Genomic DNA, 16,598 nt, shown 5'->3' with positions numbered 1-16,598 from the left:
AATTAAAATCAATACAGTTTTGTGAAGAATTAAAAAAAATAAAAAAAAATAAAAAAATAAAGCAATTGTTAAAGGAACACAATGAAGAGAGAGACTATGAAAACACACACAACCAGCAAAGCATAAAGTAAACCTGGGAAGGAAACAAGCAGTGAAAACTGAGATTAGGAACCATTAACTACTAGGTATGGGGACACACACTTGTAACCCCAGAACTCGGATGTGGTGGAAGAGGGATAACAAGTTCAAGCCTAGTTTGCGCAACTGAGAGACCCTGCCTCAAAATTTTAAAATATGACTGGGAATGCATTCAGTATGAAGAACCTGGGGTCAATCCCCAGTATAGGGAGTGGGGGGTAAATATACTATTAAATGAAAAATCTCATCTTTCTTATAAAATTTATAAAATAGTTACCGTTAAGTCTCGACATCAATGAGAAGAAAGATTTGTACTAATAGTATTTGGACAGGATATCATGTCTGCATCTTGTACTATGAATAACTACTATAAAGACAACAATATGCAATGTATTAATTATTGTAACCGACCTACTAACCTGTTTTGAAACTGTCTCATTGCTGTTTCTCAATAAAATTAATTTTTAAAAAACTAAATACAGAAAAGTCTCAACAATGCTGCAGTCATGCTTTTTTTATTTAGTAGAGAAGATACTCTCATAAATGAAGTCACAATATTGTTTAATATTAATCTATATATATACTCACTTTGATTTGTGCATTGCTTCTTAGAATTTTGCCCTTTGGCTTTTAAACCATACCCCATTTGCACAAGCACATGGTCTAAGAGTTCTCCTAAAATTAAGAAAATATATCTCCATTGAAATATTTTATAAATTACAGGAAAGGTATAAATGAAAAACAAGGAAATCATATAACTGACTTTATAGCTATTAATGTACTAGCATGCATTATGCTACCAGGTACTATGGGTAAAACAGTTTAGTTACGAGCAGCTTTAAAAATCAAAGCAGGGGCTGGTGAGATGGCTCAGTGGTCTAAAGCACCTACTTAGAACAAGCTTAGCAAAGCACAGGGACCACAGTTCAATCCCCCAGCCCCACATGCCAGCCAGCCCCGCCCCCTGGTGGGCTGAGCTGGCCACACACACAATAAATAAATGTAATAAATAAAAATAAATGAATAATTAAAACAAACAAACAAAAGCAAAGGGGCCGGGGAGATGGCTCAGTGGGGACTCTATTTCTCTTAAAAATTCTGAAAAGTTCAGTTATCATCATAGAAGGACACTTAGAACTACCACCACTTATAAGACAAAATCAGTCTCAAATACTTGACTCCATTTTTGTTAGACTGACAGTATGACTGCAATAAAGGTAAGTATTGACCTAAATTTCAAGTTCTCTTAAATAATATCCAAAAGCTGGGATCAGTATGAAATAGAAAAGAAACAAGACACATAAATTTCATGCTAAGTTTCAACATATCAATTGCATTTTCTTTTTAAATAATTCAAAAAAATCATTCATTCATTCATTCATTTATTTGGTACAGGGTCTCACTACACAGCTCAGAGTCTTAGTAATCCTCCAGTCTCAGCCTCCCCACTGCTGGAATTACAGGCATGTGCCACCATGCCCAGTTTTGATGGCTGTTGGCCAGCGCCTGGGACCAGCACGACATGTGGTACCAGAGATCAAACCTGGGTCCTTGCGCTTGCCAGGCAGGTGCTTAGACTTCTGAACTATCTCCCCACCCCAATTTTCTGGTAAGTCACCCATGATGCTAAAAGTAGAGGTGCAAAAAGACCTTGGGAATTCAAAATTACACATACGTTGGAAGAGGTTACTTTTCTAACACGAATGGATCCACAACGGAAGGCAGGACTCCCAAATGTTTCCATGTCTACATCATGGACTAGCAAAACACAGTTCTGTGGGAGTTACTCAAAGCACTAATAGGAATAAATAAGGATCTCTCTCCAAACAGAAATCAGGAGTAAATATTACAATAACATTATAAGGATAGTAATATAGCTAACATCTAAATCTAGCCTCTCTACCACTCAGCTCTTTGAATCTGTGCTACATACATACTTAACAAATTGACAATTTAAGTGACTCCAGAATGGAGTTTCCTTGGTCTCACCTATTCCTGGTCAAATAATAGGTGGCAGATTAAAAAGAGATATGAAGTGATTGACTTATGAAGAAATACTCAGACCTTACCTGAACTTTGCAGGGTAACATCTACAGCATAGGTAACCATTTCCTCTTTTAAGATGTCAACAATCTTTATACAGCAGTACTGCTCCATCAGCAATGACTTAATAGTTTTGATACAATCATCGCTCCAAACACCCTCTGCTGGGATAACACCAGCCACAAAGCACTGTATAGCCTGAAAGAGTTTATATAAGTTACTTGTGAGAGTATTTAAAAATAAATTTTTCAAAAAAAATTAAAGGAAAATAAATGAAAAATTAATTGTTCTTCTTTAAAACCAATTTTGAATGCTTATATCTGGCAATCTGAAAAACTAATATGAAGACAACAACATAAATATAACAACCATTGTTGAATTTCTATCATTTTGTTTAGTGAAATTGTGTAACGTTTATTTTTACTATTTTTTTCCTCTTTAAAAAAATAGGGGGGCTGGGGAGATAGCTCAATGGCCGGGAGATAGCTCAGTAGAATAAACACTTGCCTGGCAAGCATAAGGTCCTGAGTTCAATCCCTGGTACCACCAAAAAAATAAAATAAAAATAAAGGGCCGGGGAGATACCTCAGTAGAATAAGCACCTGCCCGACAAGCTCAGGGTCCTGAGTTCAATCCTCAGTACCACAAAAAAAAAAAAAAAAAAAAAAAAAAAGAAAGAAAGAAAGAAAGAAAGAGTGAATTTTTCTAATTATGTGAGTTTTTTAAACAAAAGAATGCATTTTATGCTAAAAACTTACAAAAAGTCTTCACATACTAACCAAATAAATAATTTTGGGTATGATTATATTTGTCTCTTTTACTGCATCATTCATAATACTGACTTTTGGCACGTTAAGCATGAGAAATTCATAGGACAATAATTAATTGTAGCTACACATAATTTGGGTCACTTTCAAACAATGTAATAAAGGCCGGCCACATAGGTCAGCAGATTAAAGAGCCTGCTTAGGCAAACACAGGGGCTAGAGCATGTTGAAACAGTGATTGAGACTGGGCATGGTGGCATGTGCCTATAATCCCAGCACTTGGGAGACTGAAAAACAGAAGGATCACTGCAAGTCTGATCTGTGTAGTGAGGCCCTATAGTAAATACATAAAAACATAGTAATAATAATAATGATGTAATAAATATAGAAAAGAATAGACTGAAGCCAGGCATGGTGATGTACACTTGTAATCCCAGCATTACGGGTGGCTGAAGCAAAAAGGACTGCAAGTTTGAGCCAGTTTGGGCAATTTAGGAGGACTGTCTTAAGTAAGAGATAAAAAGGCCTGGAGATGTAGCTTAATGTGCAGGTCCTCGGTTCAATCAGTAGTACCTCACACACACAAAGATCGATAAGATCAGCCTAAATGTTAGTTTCTTAGCTCACATTCTACTTAATTAAATAAAGGATAATAGGGGCCGGGGAGATGGTTCAGTGGAATAAGTGCTTCCCTGGCAAACCTGGGTTCAATCCCCAGTTCCTAAAAAAAAAGGATAATAGAGTCAAGGTAGCCAATAGGTATTCATTTACACATGAAAGGACGTGCCAATAGGCACAATAACATGACAAAATAGAAGAAAAAAATTGTGCCCATCAAGACATTAAAAACAGGGGGCCGGGGAGGTAGCTCAGTAGAACAGGCGCTTTCCTGGCAAGTGCAGGGTTCTGAGTTCAATCCCCAGTCCCACAAAATAATAGGAAGAAGAAGAAGACGACGATGACGAGGACGATGACAACGACATTAAAAACAGGTCCTTAGAGACACTGATAGGAACTATAAAGAAAAAGACTCACAGAAGGAGGAAACAATTCAATGTTTCTACTTAGTTGGTGAATTCTGTTTAATGGAATTATTTCCTCATTTCCATAATCAATATACGAGACGTGCGCTGTCTTCTGTGGCACATCAACATCTTGTATGACTACTCTATTCCAGGTCTGGAAAAGAAACAGCGTGGTATTCTCCTTTAAAGCAGAATTTTACAATCTTTAAGAAACTTTTAACTGATTTTACAGACCATGCAAAAGAAAAGCTCCTGTTCTGTTCAACTAAAATGTCAACTTTATTTGCCACAAATCTTGTTAAGAAATACCTAAGACTATCTAATTAGGATAGTTTAATAGACACAAATGTTCCAAAGCCCTTTCAGCCCAGCTGACTATTACGCATTGATACCTCAGCTTCACAACCACAAGCTCTAAGTCTATAACCAGCTTCCTAGAAACCAAAGACAACCAAATAGCTCAGCAGATTAAAGCGTGTGCTTAGGCAGACGCAGGGGTGGGGAGTTCGACCCTGGGGCCTGCCATGCTGGCCCCACTCCCAGGGTGTGCTGGGACTGGGCCTGGGCATGGTGGTGCCTGTAATCCCAGCACTTGGGAGGCTGTTAACAGGAGGATCACTATGAGTCTGATCTACACAGTGAGACCCTGTACACCATGTGTACCTTGTCTAAAAAATACCAAAATTAAAAAAAGAAACCAAAGTCAAAACTGGAGAGAGATAGGGCAGGGAGAAAATAAAGTGAACATGGCATGCAGTGACATTGATGCGTGTGACGTAAGTCTACTTTAAGCCATCTTATCCGTCATTAAAAGCTCTGGTGCTGATGAGTTGATACAATCAAAGTAAGTGGAAACAGTAATTCAATTCATCAGTAGTTACCTGGTCAACAGTGTACTTGGCCACACAAACTTCTCCCTTAGTAGGAATATAATCTTCAGGCACCACATTTGCATATGCTTCTTTTAGGCTTACAGAGAGTTGGTTCATGTGTTTTAAAGCTTCTGAAGAATACAGCTGTACATGAAAGTTTCCTGGATGCTTGAATTCAGTAACTGTTCCCTTTCAGAGACAGACAAGATACAATAATAAACAAAACCAAATGTGAATTTCTTAAGGCTTCATAACTAAAAAAGTGTTAGATTTTTTCAATCTTTACTAATTTAATCAGATATATTTGATAGCTATTTATGTTCTTAAATTAAAAATAGGGAATGAGGAAATAATAATTGGTCATTCTTTGTTATCTGCCTATGATAGCTAAAGAAAAAATACCTTTATTTCCATGGTTGTCTTGAGATGCAAACTTTTCAAATCAGAAAACATTATTTTCACAGCATCATTGGCTATTTCTTTAGTAACCCCAGGTGAACAGTCACTCTGATTTGAAAAAAAAAAAAACACCACCACATAAAATCATTACTAACAAGCACATTTCAATGACACTAATTGTTAGACTTGTGGCTTCAAAAGCCTGACTCATAAGTTTGAATATGAGAGTGCACAACAGAGACAGCCTCTAAGAATCCCTAAGACCCACTTCCCACAGGCAGTGTACACAGCACTGTACATCACCCCAGAATGAGGTCGTGACAGATAGTGTTGAATTTCTTTAAATATAAACAAAATGTAAGAAGGATGTAGTCCATTAATAACTATGCATTTATAATTTTTAAATTGGGGCCAGGTATGACAGCAACTGCCTTAGTCCCAGCACCCCAAGAGACTGAGACTGGAGCACCCCAAGTTGGAGCCAGCCTGGGCCTCTTAGTAGGGCCATCTCAACAACAAAAAAAATGCACCCTGAGAAAGTGGCTCAGTATGAAGGCCATGAGTTCAATCCCCTGTTCCACAATCCATAAATCAATAAAAATTTGAAGCAGAAAGTTAAAAATTTAAAAAGATGAGGCAGCTAGACAAAATTAAAAATGTGTCTAAAGATGAGTTAGATACAATAAAAGTGTTTTGAATTATAAATAATTTAGTCTGTAATATTTAAATGCAAGGGAGCTATTAACAGAAAAAAAAAATGCTCCTTAAATAAAAAGCCAGGCCTAGCGCTACAGCAACCCTTGAACAACAGTAGCCATGGCCCTACACTATCCTAAGGCTATCAGCCTCAATAAGGGCCAAAGATGACAAAGAATGTGAGCAAACTGAGGCACAGTCGCCGTTGTGGACACCTCTCCAAACACACCAAGTTCAAGCAGGACACAATCTGGGAGCTGTGTGGCTTCGCCCCCTATGAGGGGTACACCATGGAGCTCAAGGTCATGATAAACGCCATGCCCTCAAGTTCATCAAGAAAAGGGTGGGGACACACATCTGTGCCAAGAGGAAGCAGAAGGAGCTGAGCAACATGCTGGCCGCCATGAGGAAGGCAGCTGCCAAGAAGGACTACGCCCCTCTGGCATACAACTTCGCAGAATGTTAAATTTTGGGGGGCGGGGGCTGTGGAGATGGCTCAGTAGGATAAGTGCTTGACTGGCAAACGAAGTGATCTGAGTTCAATCCCCGGTTCCACAAAAAAAAAAAAAAAAAAATTAAATTAAAATTAAAAAAAAAAAAAAGCCAGGACCTAAACAACGTGGCATTCATAAACAGAATCTGCACCCAAGGGCTACAAAAACATTTTACACCAAGTCAGCCATCCCAAGAATTTTTTAGGGCTGGCCAAATAGCTCAGTGGATCAAAGCACCTGCCTACGCAGACGCATGGGCCAGGAGTTCGATTCCTGGGCCTGTGGTGCCGGCCCCGCCCCCGGGGCGCACTGAGACAGAGATTGAGACTGGGCATGGCGACATGCATCTGTAATCCCAGCACTTGGGAGGCTGTAAACAGGAGGATCACTACAAGTCCGATCTACGAAGTGAGACCCTGCAGACCCTGTACAAAAAAAAAAAAAAAAAAAAAAAAAAAAAGAATTTTTTGAGAAAAGATGTGAAAGACCCTCTGTTATCAAATTCCATCACTAGGGTATGGAGAATTAATGGGAAATTTTTCTCTAAAGATTTGTGTAGAAGTTTGAATCCTTTATTAAGCTTAAATCTTAATAAAGGAGAGTCATTTAACACTTTCCCAATGATGAAGAATACTATACCTCATTTTGCACCTCCGTATTTGTTTCAAAAGGTAGCTTGTTATCTTCAAGTTTGCGGAAACTGAAATACAGCAACAGATTGCCACACTTATGCTACAGAGGCAACTAAGAGCAGAGGCCATTAATCACAGTCATCTTAGATCTCAACGAACTGAATGCAGAAAGAACAAAACAACTTCTTCCAGGTAGTCCCAGCAGTAAGAGTAAAACAGCCCAGTGCTGCGTATGCAATGACCTACCCTGTGTGCGTGCTAGTGTGCTACCTCCAGAAGCTACCAACTGAAAGGCAAAGTAAACTGCCAAGGCTCAATTTTCTTATCTGCAAAATGGCTGTAATCCCTACATTACCTAGATAGAATTTTGAGGATCAAATGAGGTTATACATGAAACTTCTATAAATTGGCAAATGTCACACAAGTAAGATGTCTATATTTTAAAATTACAACTCAGGGCTAGGGAGACAGCTCAGCAGTCTAAGCACCTGCTTGGCAAGCACATGGACATGGGTTCAATACCTAGTACCACATGCCTTGCCAGGCCCCAAAACTGGGCATTGTGGCACATGACTGTAATCCCGGTGCTAGGGAGGCTGAGACAGGAGGATCACTATGAGTATGAGAGAACCTGTACCAAATAAATAAATAAAATATTTTTTAAACAATTTAAAAATTACAACTCAAGAGATCCTGTGAAATTACAAATTATTAAAATTCAGGTAAGCATACATGATTAAAAAGCAAGGATTTCTAAAATTCTAACCCTTACAATTTAACTTCAGTTTCTAAATCATAATATGTACTACACCTAATGAAATTATATTAGTAGAACTAAGTTTATCGAGCTACTTCAGATTTATACATTTTGTTATACTTTAATAGAAAGTAACTTTGATGTATTTCTGGCCTGTGCAACTGATTAGATCCCTATTGTATAAGGAAAAAAAGGACCCCGACCCTTTCCAGTATCTCCCATGAACACTTACTTCGGCTGGACAGGTTTACACACAATGCTGTGGGTGGGCCAGTCCCTCCGCTGACACGCCGTGGAGCAGTAGTATGTCTGCTTGCACTGAGAGCACCTCAGTGACCCTGTGGGGTACAACCTGGGATGTCACTGGAGGTATGTGCCAAGGAGGTGACATGGAGATCAAGACATTTCCAAAAATGAAACATATCATACACCATTCTGCAAATCATCTCAAGCAGACTGCCTGAATAGAGTTGAGCTGATTATGGTTAGGTATTAAGATTTAACTTCTTAAACTCTCTCAGAATGCAGAGAAAAAGGGTTGTAAGGATGAAAATGAGAGGAAGGTCAGACCGGAGACATAAATGACTTCCTGAAAGAAAGCCTAGAAGATGCAAAGAAGAAAGCAAAGAAAACAGAAAACTGTTGCAGTAGAAATTAGGTAGGCTGAACTAGCTTGCCATGTATCATTAAACAACAATCAAAAAATGAGACTCACAGCTAGAAAAACCGAAAGTTTTTAAAATAAGCTATTTTAAACAATCTTCAGTATCCAAGTGGAAGAAAATAGGTAATCTAAAAAACAAAAAAACAAAATAAACAAAAGTCAGGGTGGCATCAAACACTTCTACTCTAAAAGGAGGTTAAAAACAAGAACAAAAACATAAAATCCGAGTAGCCAGTAAACACACAGAAAGATTGTTCCAGGCCATTGATGAGAGTGACACATTAGGACAATGAGATGCCACTATACCACCATGAGGGAAGTCATTTCTGAAACACTGACAATATCAAATGTTGGCACTGGCGGATAGCAAGCTCAGCTCATTACCAACAGACCATCTTGGGCAATGCTTTGGCAGGTTGTTATGAGGTTAAAAGCATATCTGTCCTTTACTCACAATTCTACTCTGAAGTGTGCACTCAAGATAAATCAAAGCACAGGTCTACACAAAGACTTGGACAAAAATGTTTATGCCTATTCGAGTCATCATAGTCCCAAGTTAGACAAAACCATGTTTATCAGCAGAAAAACGAATAAACAAAGGTCAGAACAGTATAATGTACACGGTAAATGCAAGTAATTTTATCTGTCAATTAAAGAAACTGGGTATGTGGCTCAGTGGCAGAGTGTGTATCTAGCATTCAGGAGGTCCTGAGTTTGGTCCTTCGTACTGCAAGTAAGATAAAATAAACAAATTGTAATACAATCATACAATGGAATACTACTCAGTAACAAACGATCACGGGTGGATTTTGCTACTGAAGATAAGCAACAACTATATGACATATACATTATATTATTTTGTTTATACAAAATATTACGTTTAAAATTTTCTGTAATATAAATATTTTTGAATGTGTAGAAGAATAACCTAGCGGACACCTAAGAGTATTATGCTTACCAAACAGGCCACAGCGATGGCAAGTTGTGGAGCGAAAAGGAAGTCGTAAAGAGTTGAAAAGTGCTGGATTGCTTATGGACAAGGAATTCTTAAACTGGTGTGATTTTTTTGACTTTGCAGAAGACACATTATTGGTAGGCTTCTATTAAGAACAGAGAATAGCAGTATTAGAATTTGGTAATAATGTAAGTACTGGATTTGAAACATACTCTTTGGGTCAAACACATTTTCCCTGTTCATCCCTTTAGTAAAGGCAACTAAAAACTAAATTCTTCCATAAAACAAGTAAGACTGAAGGAGGAAGCATCTATACTATACCCAAGTTGACAGAATGATGACATCAGCAAGTTGTAAATCTACAATACAAAGTCCACGGCAGCCTCCAGAAAACTTATACAAAGTAATGTACTCAAAATCATGACACAAATCAAAATATTACAGAAATTATTCAAAGAATCTACAAGGCAGGAAAAACAAAACACAGCTGGCAAATTTAAGCACCCAAATATCAATAAGTGCTTTAAATGTCAATGCCCTAAATGCACCAATTAAAAGACTAGTGAACTGTATTAAAAGATATACATTATATGCTATTAAGAAATGCATTTCAAATACAATGATATAAGCAGAATGTGATAAAAAGATGGATAAGTACCTCAAATAATTAAAAAAGGGGCTGAATTTATAGCAGACAAAAAAAATTTTCAGGGGAAAAAAATTGAGAGTGACATTATGATGCCGAAAGTGTAAATCCAACAGGAAAACAGCAATCGCAAATGTGCATGAACAAATAACATAGCTATAAAATGTAAAGCAAAACTGAACTGCAAAGACAAATAGGCAATGCATAACTTTTGTGTTTGTTTTGGCAGTATTAGGGATTGAACCCAAGGCCTTCACACTGAGTTATATCCCTTTTTAAAAATTTTTATTTTAGGCAAAATTTCACTAAATTGCCCAGGCTGAACTTGAACTTGGGATACTCCTCCCTCGACTTCCCAGAGTGCTGTTTCATAAATAAACAGATTAATGAATTAACTCATTAAGGAATAGGGATGTAGATCAGTGGTAGAGTGCTTGCTTAGTGAGAACAAGACCCTTGGGTTCAATCCCCATCACTGGGAGAAAAATGTACAGTTACTGGTAAAGAACCAAGTGCTTTCTAATATTGGAAACAAGATCAGGGCTGGTGAGATGGCTCAGTGCTCTAAAGCACCTACTTAGAACAAGCTTAGCAAAGCACAGGGACTGCAGTTCAATCCCCCAGCACCACATGCCAGCCAGCCCCGCCCCCTGGTGGGCTGAGCTGGCCACACACACACACACAAATAAATTTTTTAAAAAAAGAAACAGGATCAATACACTATCACCACCCTTATTTAGTAGAGTTCTCACCAGTGCGATAAAGCAAGACCTGCCTCATGTCCTTGTTCTGACTACTTATGTGAAGAAAATGCAGAATGAGAGGGATGATGGAGGCAGCTGGGTTGTGCAGCTTTATTTATGTTTTTTAAACTCCCTGGAGTCTGCTGCTGCCTGAGACAAGAACAGTAGATGGTCGAGATTCAGGCTGATCCTGCTCGATTCTTGGTGGACGAGAACACACCATGAGGCGGACGGCGCTTCACGGGCTTGTCCTCCTTTCATTCTATCGTCACCAATGCGCCACAATTCATGAAATTACATGGCATTTTCTAACAAATCTTGTTGGAAACAAAATCCACTCTGAAGTATTAAAAGGTGTTTATATTCCCCCAAAAGTGTGTGAGAATGCATGAATAGTATGCAAATATGGCTATGTAGAAAACTGCTTGAGTGGTAGAAAAAGGGTTCTAGAATGAGTGCCCAGCAAGGTAGGTTCATAAAACTCAATCATATTTTACATATAAGCAATAAACGAGGACAAAAATTTAAAAATATTAACATTCAAAAAATGAAAATCATAAGCATTAATCTAACAACATTCACAGGACTTGTAGGCTAAACACTACAAAGTGAAAAAATCGAAGATCTACAGGTAGAAAGACATTATTATGTTCAAGAATTGGAAGATTTAACTCAGCAAAGATGTCAATAATTTTCAAATTGATACACAGGTTTATATCATAATCCCAGCAAGATTATTTTGTAGATGTGTATTATTATTTTGAATGTAGTTGAAGGCAGAGGCTCTAGAATAGCTACATCAATTTTGAAAAAGAAAAAGTGGAATGAATCACTGTGTGCAATTATAAGACTTATTATGTAACGCTAATAATGAAGACTACATCATATTAGTGGAGGAATATACAGATTAATGGACTAGAGAAACTAGCAGAGAACTACAGAACCCAGAACTAGGAAGCAACTGAGATTTATGAGAGTAAAATAAAAATATGAACATCACCAAACACAGACAAGGATGCAGAGATCATTCACACATACTTTTTTCATTCATACACTTAGTGAAAATGTAAAATGGTACAGTCTTATCAGAGAACAGTTTGGAAGTTTCTTAAAATTTGAAATATTACATGACCCTAAAGCTGCACCCCTGGGCATTTATCTTACAACAATAAAAACTTGAATTCAGCAGATTAATTTTCAATAGCCAAAAGCTGTAATCAATGCAGATCTATGTTACTAGCTGAATGGTTAAGCAAGCTATGCATACCATGGAAGAATACCAAGCATGTAACAGAAAGGAACAAACCACCGATATACAAAACAACCTAGATCAATCTCTAAAGAATCACTCACAGTGAAAACAGACAATCCCAAAACATTATATACTAACTCCGTCTATACATTCTTAAAACATCAAAATTGCAGAACTATAGATAGTTATGACTGCCAGGGATTAAGGAGGGGTGTGGTGTACGGGAGGTAGATGCAGCCACACAAGGGACACCTGCAATGACAGAAATATCCTGTGTCTTGATTGTATCAATGTCAGTATCTTACATTTAATATTGTTCTGCAGTCTGTTACCACTGAAGGAAACTGGATAAAGATGACATAAAATATTTCCCTATTTCTAACAACTGTGTGTGAATTTACATTTATCTAAAAAGAAAAAAAAAAGGGGTTATGTTAAAGAAAATTAGGGCTGGAGGAGTGGAGAATAAACCTAACCATGATGCAATTGGATGTGTACCAATCCCTCAAGATGACTGTAATTACTATGTATCACAAACATATACTAATAATTTTAAGAAAATCTGACCTTGAATTATCTATAAATTGAATATTTTTATCAGTGCAACACAAAAATATTAGCATATTTTACCCAAACAAAAATGCAAAGTAGAAAAAAAAATACTTACAGGTATTTCTCTGGGGGGTGAATTATTTCCCACACTTAATGGAGACACTGAGTTTCCTGGGACAGAAAAACACAATTCGTGATAAAAACTAAGTGTCGTGATTTATTAGTGATAATGTAAAAGTACCGTAAATTATCTGACATTCAAATAAGTCAATCCATAATGCCGTAAAGTGCACTACAAATAAGCAGCATCCTACTTTTCCTTACAGAATATAAGGAGTTGTCTAAAACTCTGACTACTGCTCTTCTCATTGTGAACTCTTCCCTATTCAAAAGAACAGTTCTCAAAACTTTTTGAACTCAGAACCCATTTATAAAATTCATAAAAGGTACTGGTGAGCCCAAAGATGGTCATGGCTTATATCTATCACTATTATTGTACTAGAAATTAAAACTAGGGCTGGGGAGATGGCTCAGTGGAATAAGCGCTTCCCTGGCAAGCGCAAGGGCCTGAGGTCAATCCCTGGTTACGCAAAAAAAAAAAAAAAAAAAAAAAAAAAGCAGAGCCTGAGATTCCGGCTGATAGCAAGAGAAGGAACAGGAGGTAGTCAATGGAAAGAAGAAAAAAAAAAAAAATTAAAACTAAATTTTAAAATATTCACTTAAAACTAAATGTAAGGGGCCAGGGAGATGGCTTAGAGGAATAAATGCTTCCCTGGCAAGTGCAAGTGCTTGAGTTCAATCCCTGGTTCTGCCACAAAAAATAAATTAAATAAATAAATAAATAAATGTAATATGCTGAGCTATAAAAGGCTCAAGTCAGTAACTTCTGACAGTGCCAGTTCTATGGATAACCCACTACTATCACGGACTACTGGACTATATTGGATTCTTTTGCTAAATTCACACACCTACAATATTTAAATGGCATCTCTGACAAAACTAAACAAAAAAAGGGGATATAAATGAAGGACTATTTTGTATCTGTATATACAAAATAGTTAGGATAGATATACAGCTACTTTCTCTTAATTCAATAAGAAAGATTTGTACTAATAGTGTTTGGACAGGATATGATGTCTACATCTTGTACTACGAATAATTACTATGAAGACAACAATATACAATGTTTTAATTATTGTAACTATCTTACCTGTTTTGAAACTGTCTCATTGCTATTTGTTTCTCAATAAATAAAAAATAAAAATTTAAATAAAAAAATAGGGGTTGGTGAGATGGCTCAGTGGTCTAAAGCACCTACTTAGAACAAGCTTAGCAAAGCACAGGGACCGCGGTTCAATCCCCCAACACCACATGCCAGCCAGCCCCGCCCCCTGGTGGGCTGAGCTGGCCATACACACAAAAAAATAAATAAAATAAATTAAAAAAAAAAAGTAAAAATAAAAATAAAAAAAAAAACGTACCTTCATGCCAAAATAAAGTATTACATGTTGTGTTATGGTTTATGTCTAGGTGCCCCCCAAAAGCCTCATGCAGTCATGGGGCAGCTTGGCTTCTAGAGTTTGTGATTTTTTTAAATATATATTTTATTCATTTTAATGAGAAAAAAGATAAAAATAGCAAGGAAACAGTTTCAAAACAGGTTAGTAGGACAGTTACAATACTTAATATATTGCATATTGTCTTCATAGTAGCTATTCCGAGGAAAAGATGTAGCAAGGATATCATGTCTAAACACTATTAGTACAAACCTTTCTTCTCATGGAACTAAGAGAAAGTCGCCGTGTGTTGCAGGTGTGAGTGCCGCCCCTGCCCCCTGGGCCGGGCAATCTGCAGTACAGTGTAAGGAGGGGAGAGGGGCGGGCTAGCTGGCTGCTGCGCTGCGACCACTCCTCTCTTTTGCTCTCTGCTGCCACCAGGAAAGGTCGCTATCTGCCATGTGCCAGCTGAGTATGGACTGAGCTCAACAAACCTTTCCTTCCTTCATTTTGAGCGTCAGCAATAAGAGAAGAGTAACTGAGACATGTTGACATAATGTGCTTTAAAAAAACATTTTTCAAAACAAAAAAGTACTGAAAAACTTACATTTTTGTATACCTAATGTTTGACTTAACAAAAGACAGCTGTATTCCTACCATATATGTGTGTGTGTGTGCGTATATATATGTACATACACATTTGCATTCAACTTAGCATATGCTACTTTGAAGTTTCTGAAGAAAATCTGGCCTCACGTAGTTGTAGAGGTCACTGTTTACGTGGACAGTGTGTAATGTTCCTCTCACATAACTGTGGATACTTTTTTGGTACAGGAAATTGAACTTACAACCTCATGTTTGCCAGGCAGGCACTGTGCCAGTGAGCTACATCCCTGGCCCTGTTGTCATTTTAAGTAATTCTATGTGGTACCTTGTCAACTGCAACAAGGACTGTAAACCACATTATTCTCTTACACTAGAATCAATGGATTTATCCTGACCTTTGAATAGAATTTTTTTTTTTTTTTTTTTTTTTTTTGGTACTGGGGATCGGACTCAGAACCCTGCGTTTCCCAGGCAGATGCTTATGCTGCTGAGCTATCTTCCCACCTGAACAGACAGACTTTTAACCATCTGTAGAAGGTCAGTTCACACAGCTACACAGACTTGTCAAATACTGACATATTTCGTTACACAATATCATGTGCTACTATGATGTGTTACTATCACATGTACCTCACAAGGAAACATTTAAATATTTGGGGTGCTCTTAAAAATCAGAGTGGCAAAAAAAAAAATGGGGGCCAGGGTGATGGCTCAGTAGAATAAGTGCTTGTCTGGCAAGCACAAGGGCCTGAGTTCAATCTCCGGGTTCTGCCAAAAACAAAAACAAAAACAGAGTGGCAGATAAATTTCCTGCACTCCCACTCTGCTTGAAAGTTTGAATTTTATCATTGGCAACAAAATACTGTCAGATATCCTTGAAGTAGCAAACTCAATTAGATGTGTGGTAAATACCTAAGCCCAGTCAGTTTATCATTCAAACAAAAAAGTGTCCCAAGAAGAGTTCATAAGAAGAATATATGCAGTGTATTATTTGTTGAAAAATAAAAAAAAAACAAAGCACAAAAAAAAAGAGTTCATAACTCAGTTCCATTCATGCTTTTCAGAGGGTGGGAGCGATTCTTACCTCTTTACACAAAGAAAAATATCCGTATATAAGAGTCAAAGTTTAATAAAAAAAAAAATCTTTATAGTTACACTGGAGAGCTTTTAAGTGAAATTGGCACCTCTGATTTTTATTTAACTACAGGTGCAAAGCAATGAAATCCAATGACCATTAGCCCAGGATGGTGCCTTAGCTGTACACTGAGCTACAGTGTAAAGCTAAGGCAGCTGACCCATCCTTGCTTTTGCACCGAGTGTATACTCACCATGGAAAAAATTGGCCGAAAATGTTCTAATGTGTTTAAGAAAATGATTTTGAATTCCCAAGGAAGTCTAGAGGTCTAAGAGTCTATATTTCAAGGATTATATCAACATAACAGTAAAAGATCATAGGTCATCTGCCTTCAAAGAGGCTCTAACTTCCACCAGGCAGTACCCTCCTTTAGAGGCAAAAGTTTTAGAATTAGGACCAAAAAAAATTGTATCACTTGAAACCAGTTAATATCTTATCTGTCTAATCCCTTATTTGTATAACATTTGTGTGCTATTTTTAAAATACGGCCAGGCTTTAGAACACCAAAATAAAGCCATTTACTTTCTTTCTACATTCCTAATACAGTTCTATGTAGGAGGGAAAAAGCTCATCCATAGTCATTCTCTCCTGGGTAATCCTTTCTGTGATTAATCAAGCCAAAGGTGATTACTTATACATTTTATTTTTCCTTCTAAATTAAGAACTAAGGGGCTCAGGAGATGGCTCAGTGGAATAAGCACTTCCCTGGCAAGCGCAAGGGCCTGA

At 37.4% G+C, this 16,598-nt stretch overlaps 1 protein-coding gene across 1 annotated transcript in view; it reads right to left on the bottom strand.

Annotated features, from left to right (window-relative positions):
• The window catches only part of Tdrd1 (tudor domain containing 1), a 58,264-nt gene that overhangs the window by 39,245 nt on the left and 2,421 nt on the right, over positions 1-16,598 (bottom strand). The window contains exons 2-11 of the mRNA XM_004631547.2: positions 12,751-12,806; positions 11,910-11,912; positions 9,446-9,587; positions 8,056-8,161; positions 7,074-7,134; positions 5,248-5,352; positions 4,855-5,034; positions 3,984-4,127; positions 2,208-2,379; positions 727-813 (exon numbers count right to left, since the gene is read on the bottom strand). Coding sequence (XP_004631604.1) covers positions 727-813; positions 2,208-2,379; positions 3,984-4,127; positions 4,855-5,034; positions 5,248-5,352; positions 7,074-7,134; positions 8,056-8,161; positions 9,446-9,587; positions 11,910-11,912; positions 12,751-12,806 — 1,056 coding nt within the window. The remainder of the gene's footprint in view (positions 1-726; positions 814-2,207; positions 2,380-3,983; positions 4,128-4,854; positions 5,035-5,247; positions 5,353-7,073; positions 7,135-8,055; positions 8,162-9,445; positions 9,588-11,909; positions 11,913-12,750; positions 12,807-16,598) is intronic.

This window comes from Octodon degus, unplaced genomic scaffold, assembly GCF_000260255.1.
Source record: "Octodon degus isolate 3935 unplaced genomic scaffold, OctDeg1.0 scaffold00042, whole genome shotgun sequence".
In the NCBI taxonomy this organism is placed as follows: domain Eukaryota; kingdom Metazoa; phylum Chordata; class Mammalia; order Rodentia; family Octodontidae; genus Octodon; species Octodon degus.
Note: the sequence above shows the minus strand (reverse complement) of the source record. Positions and strands in the feature narration are given on the sequence as shown.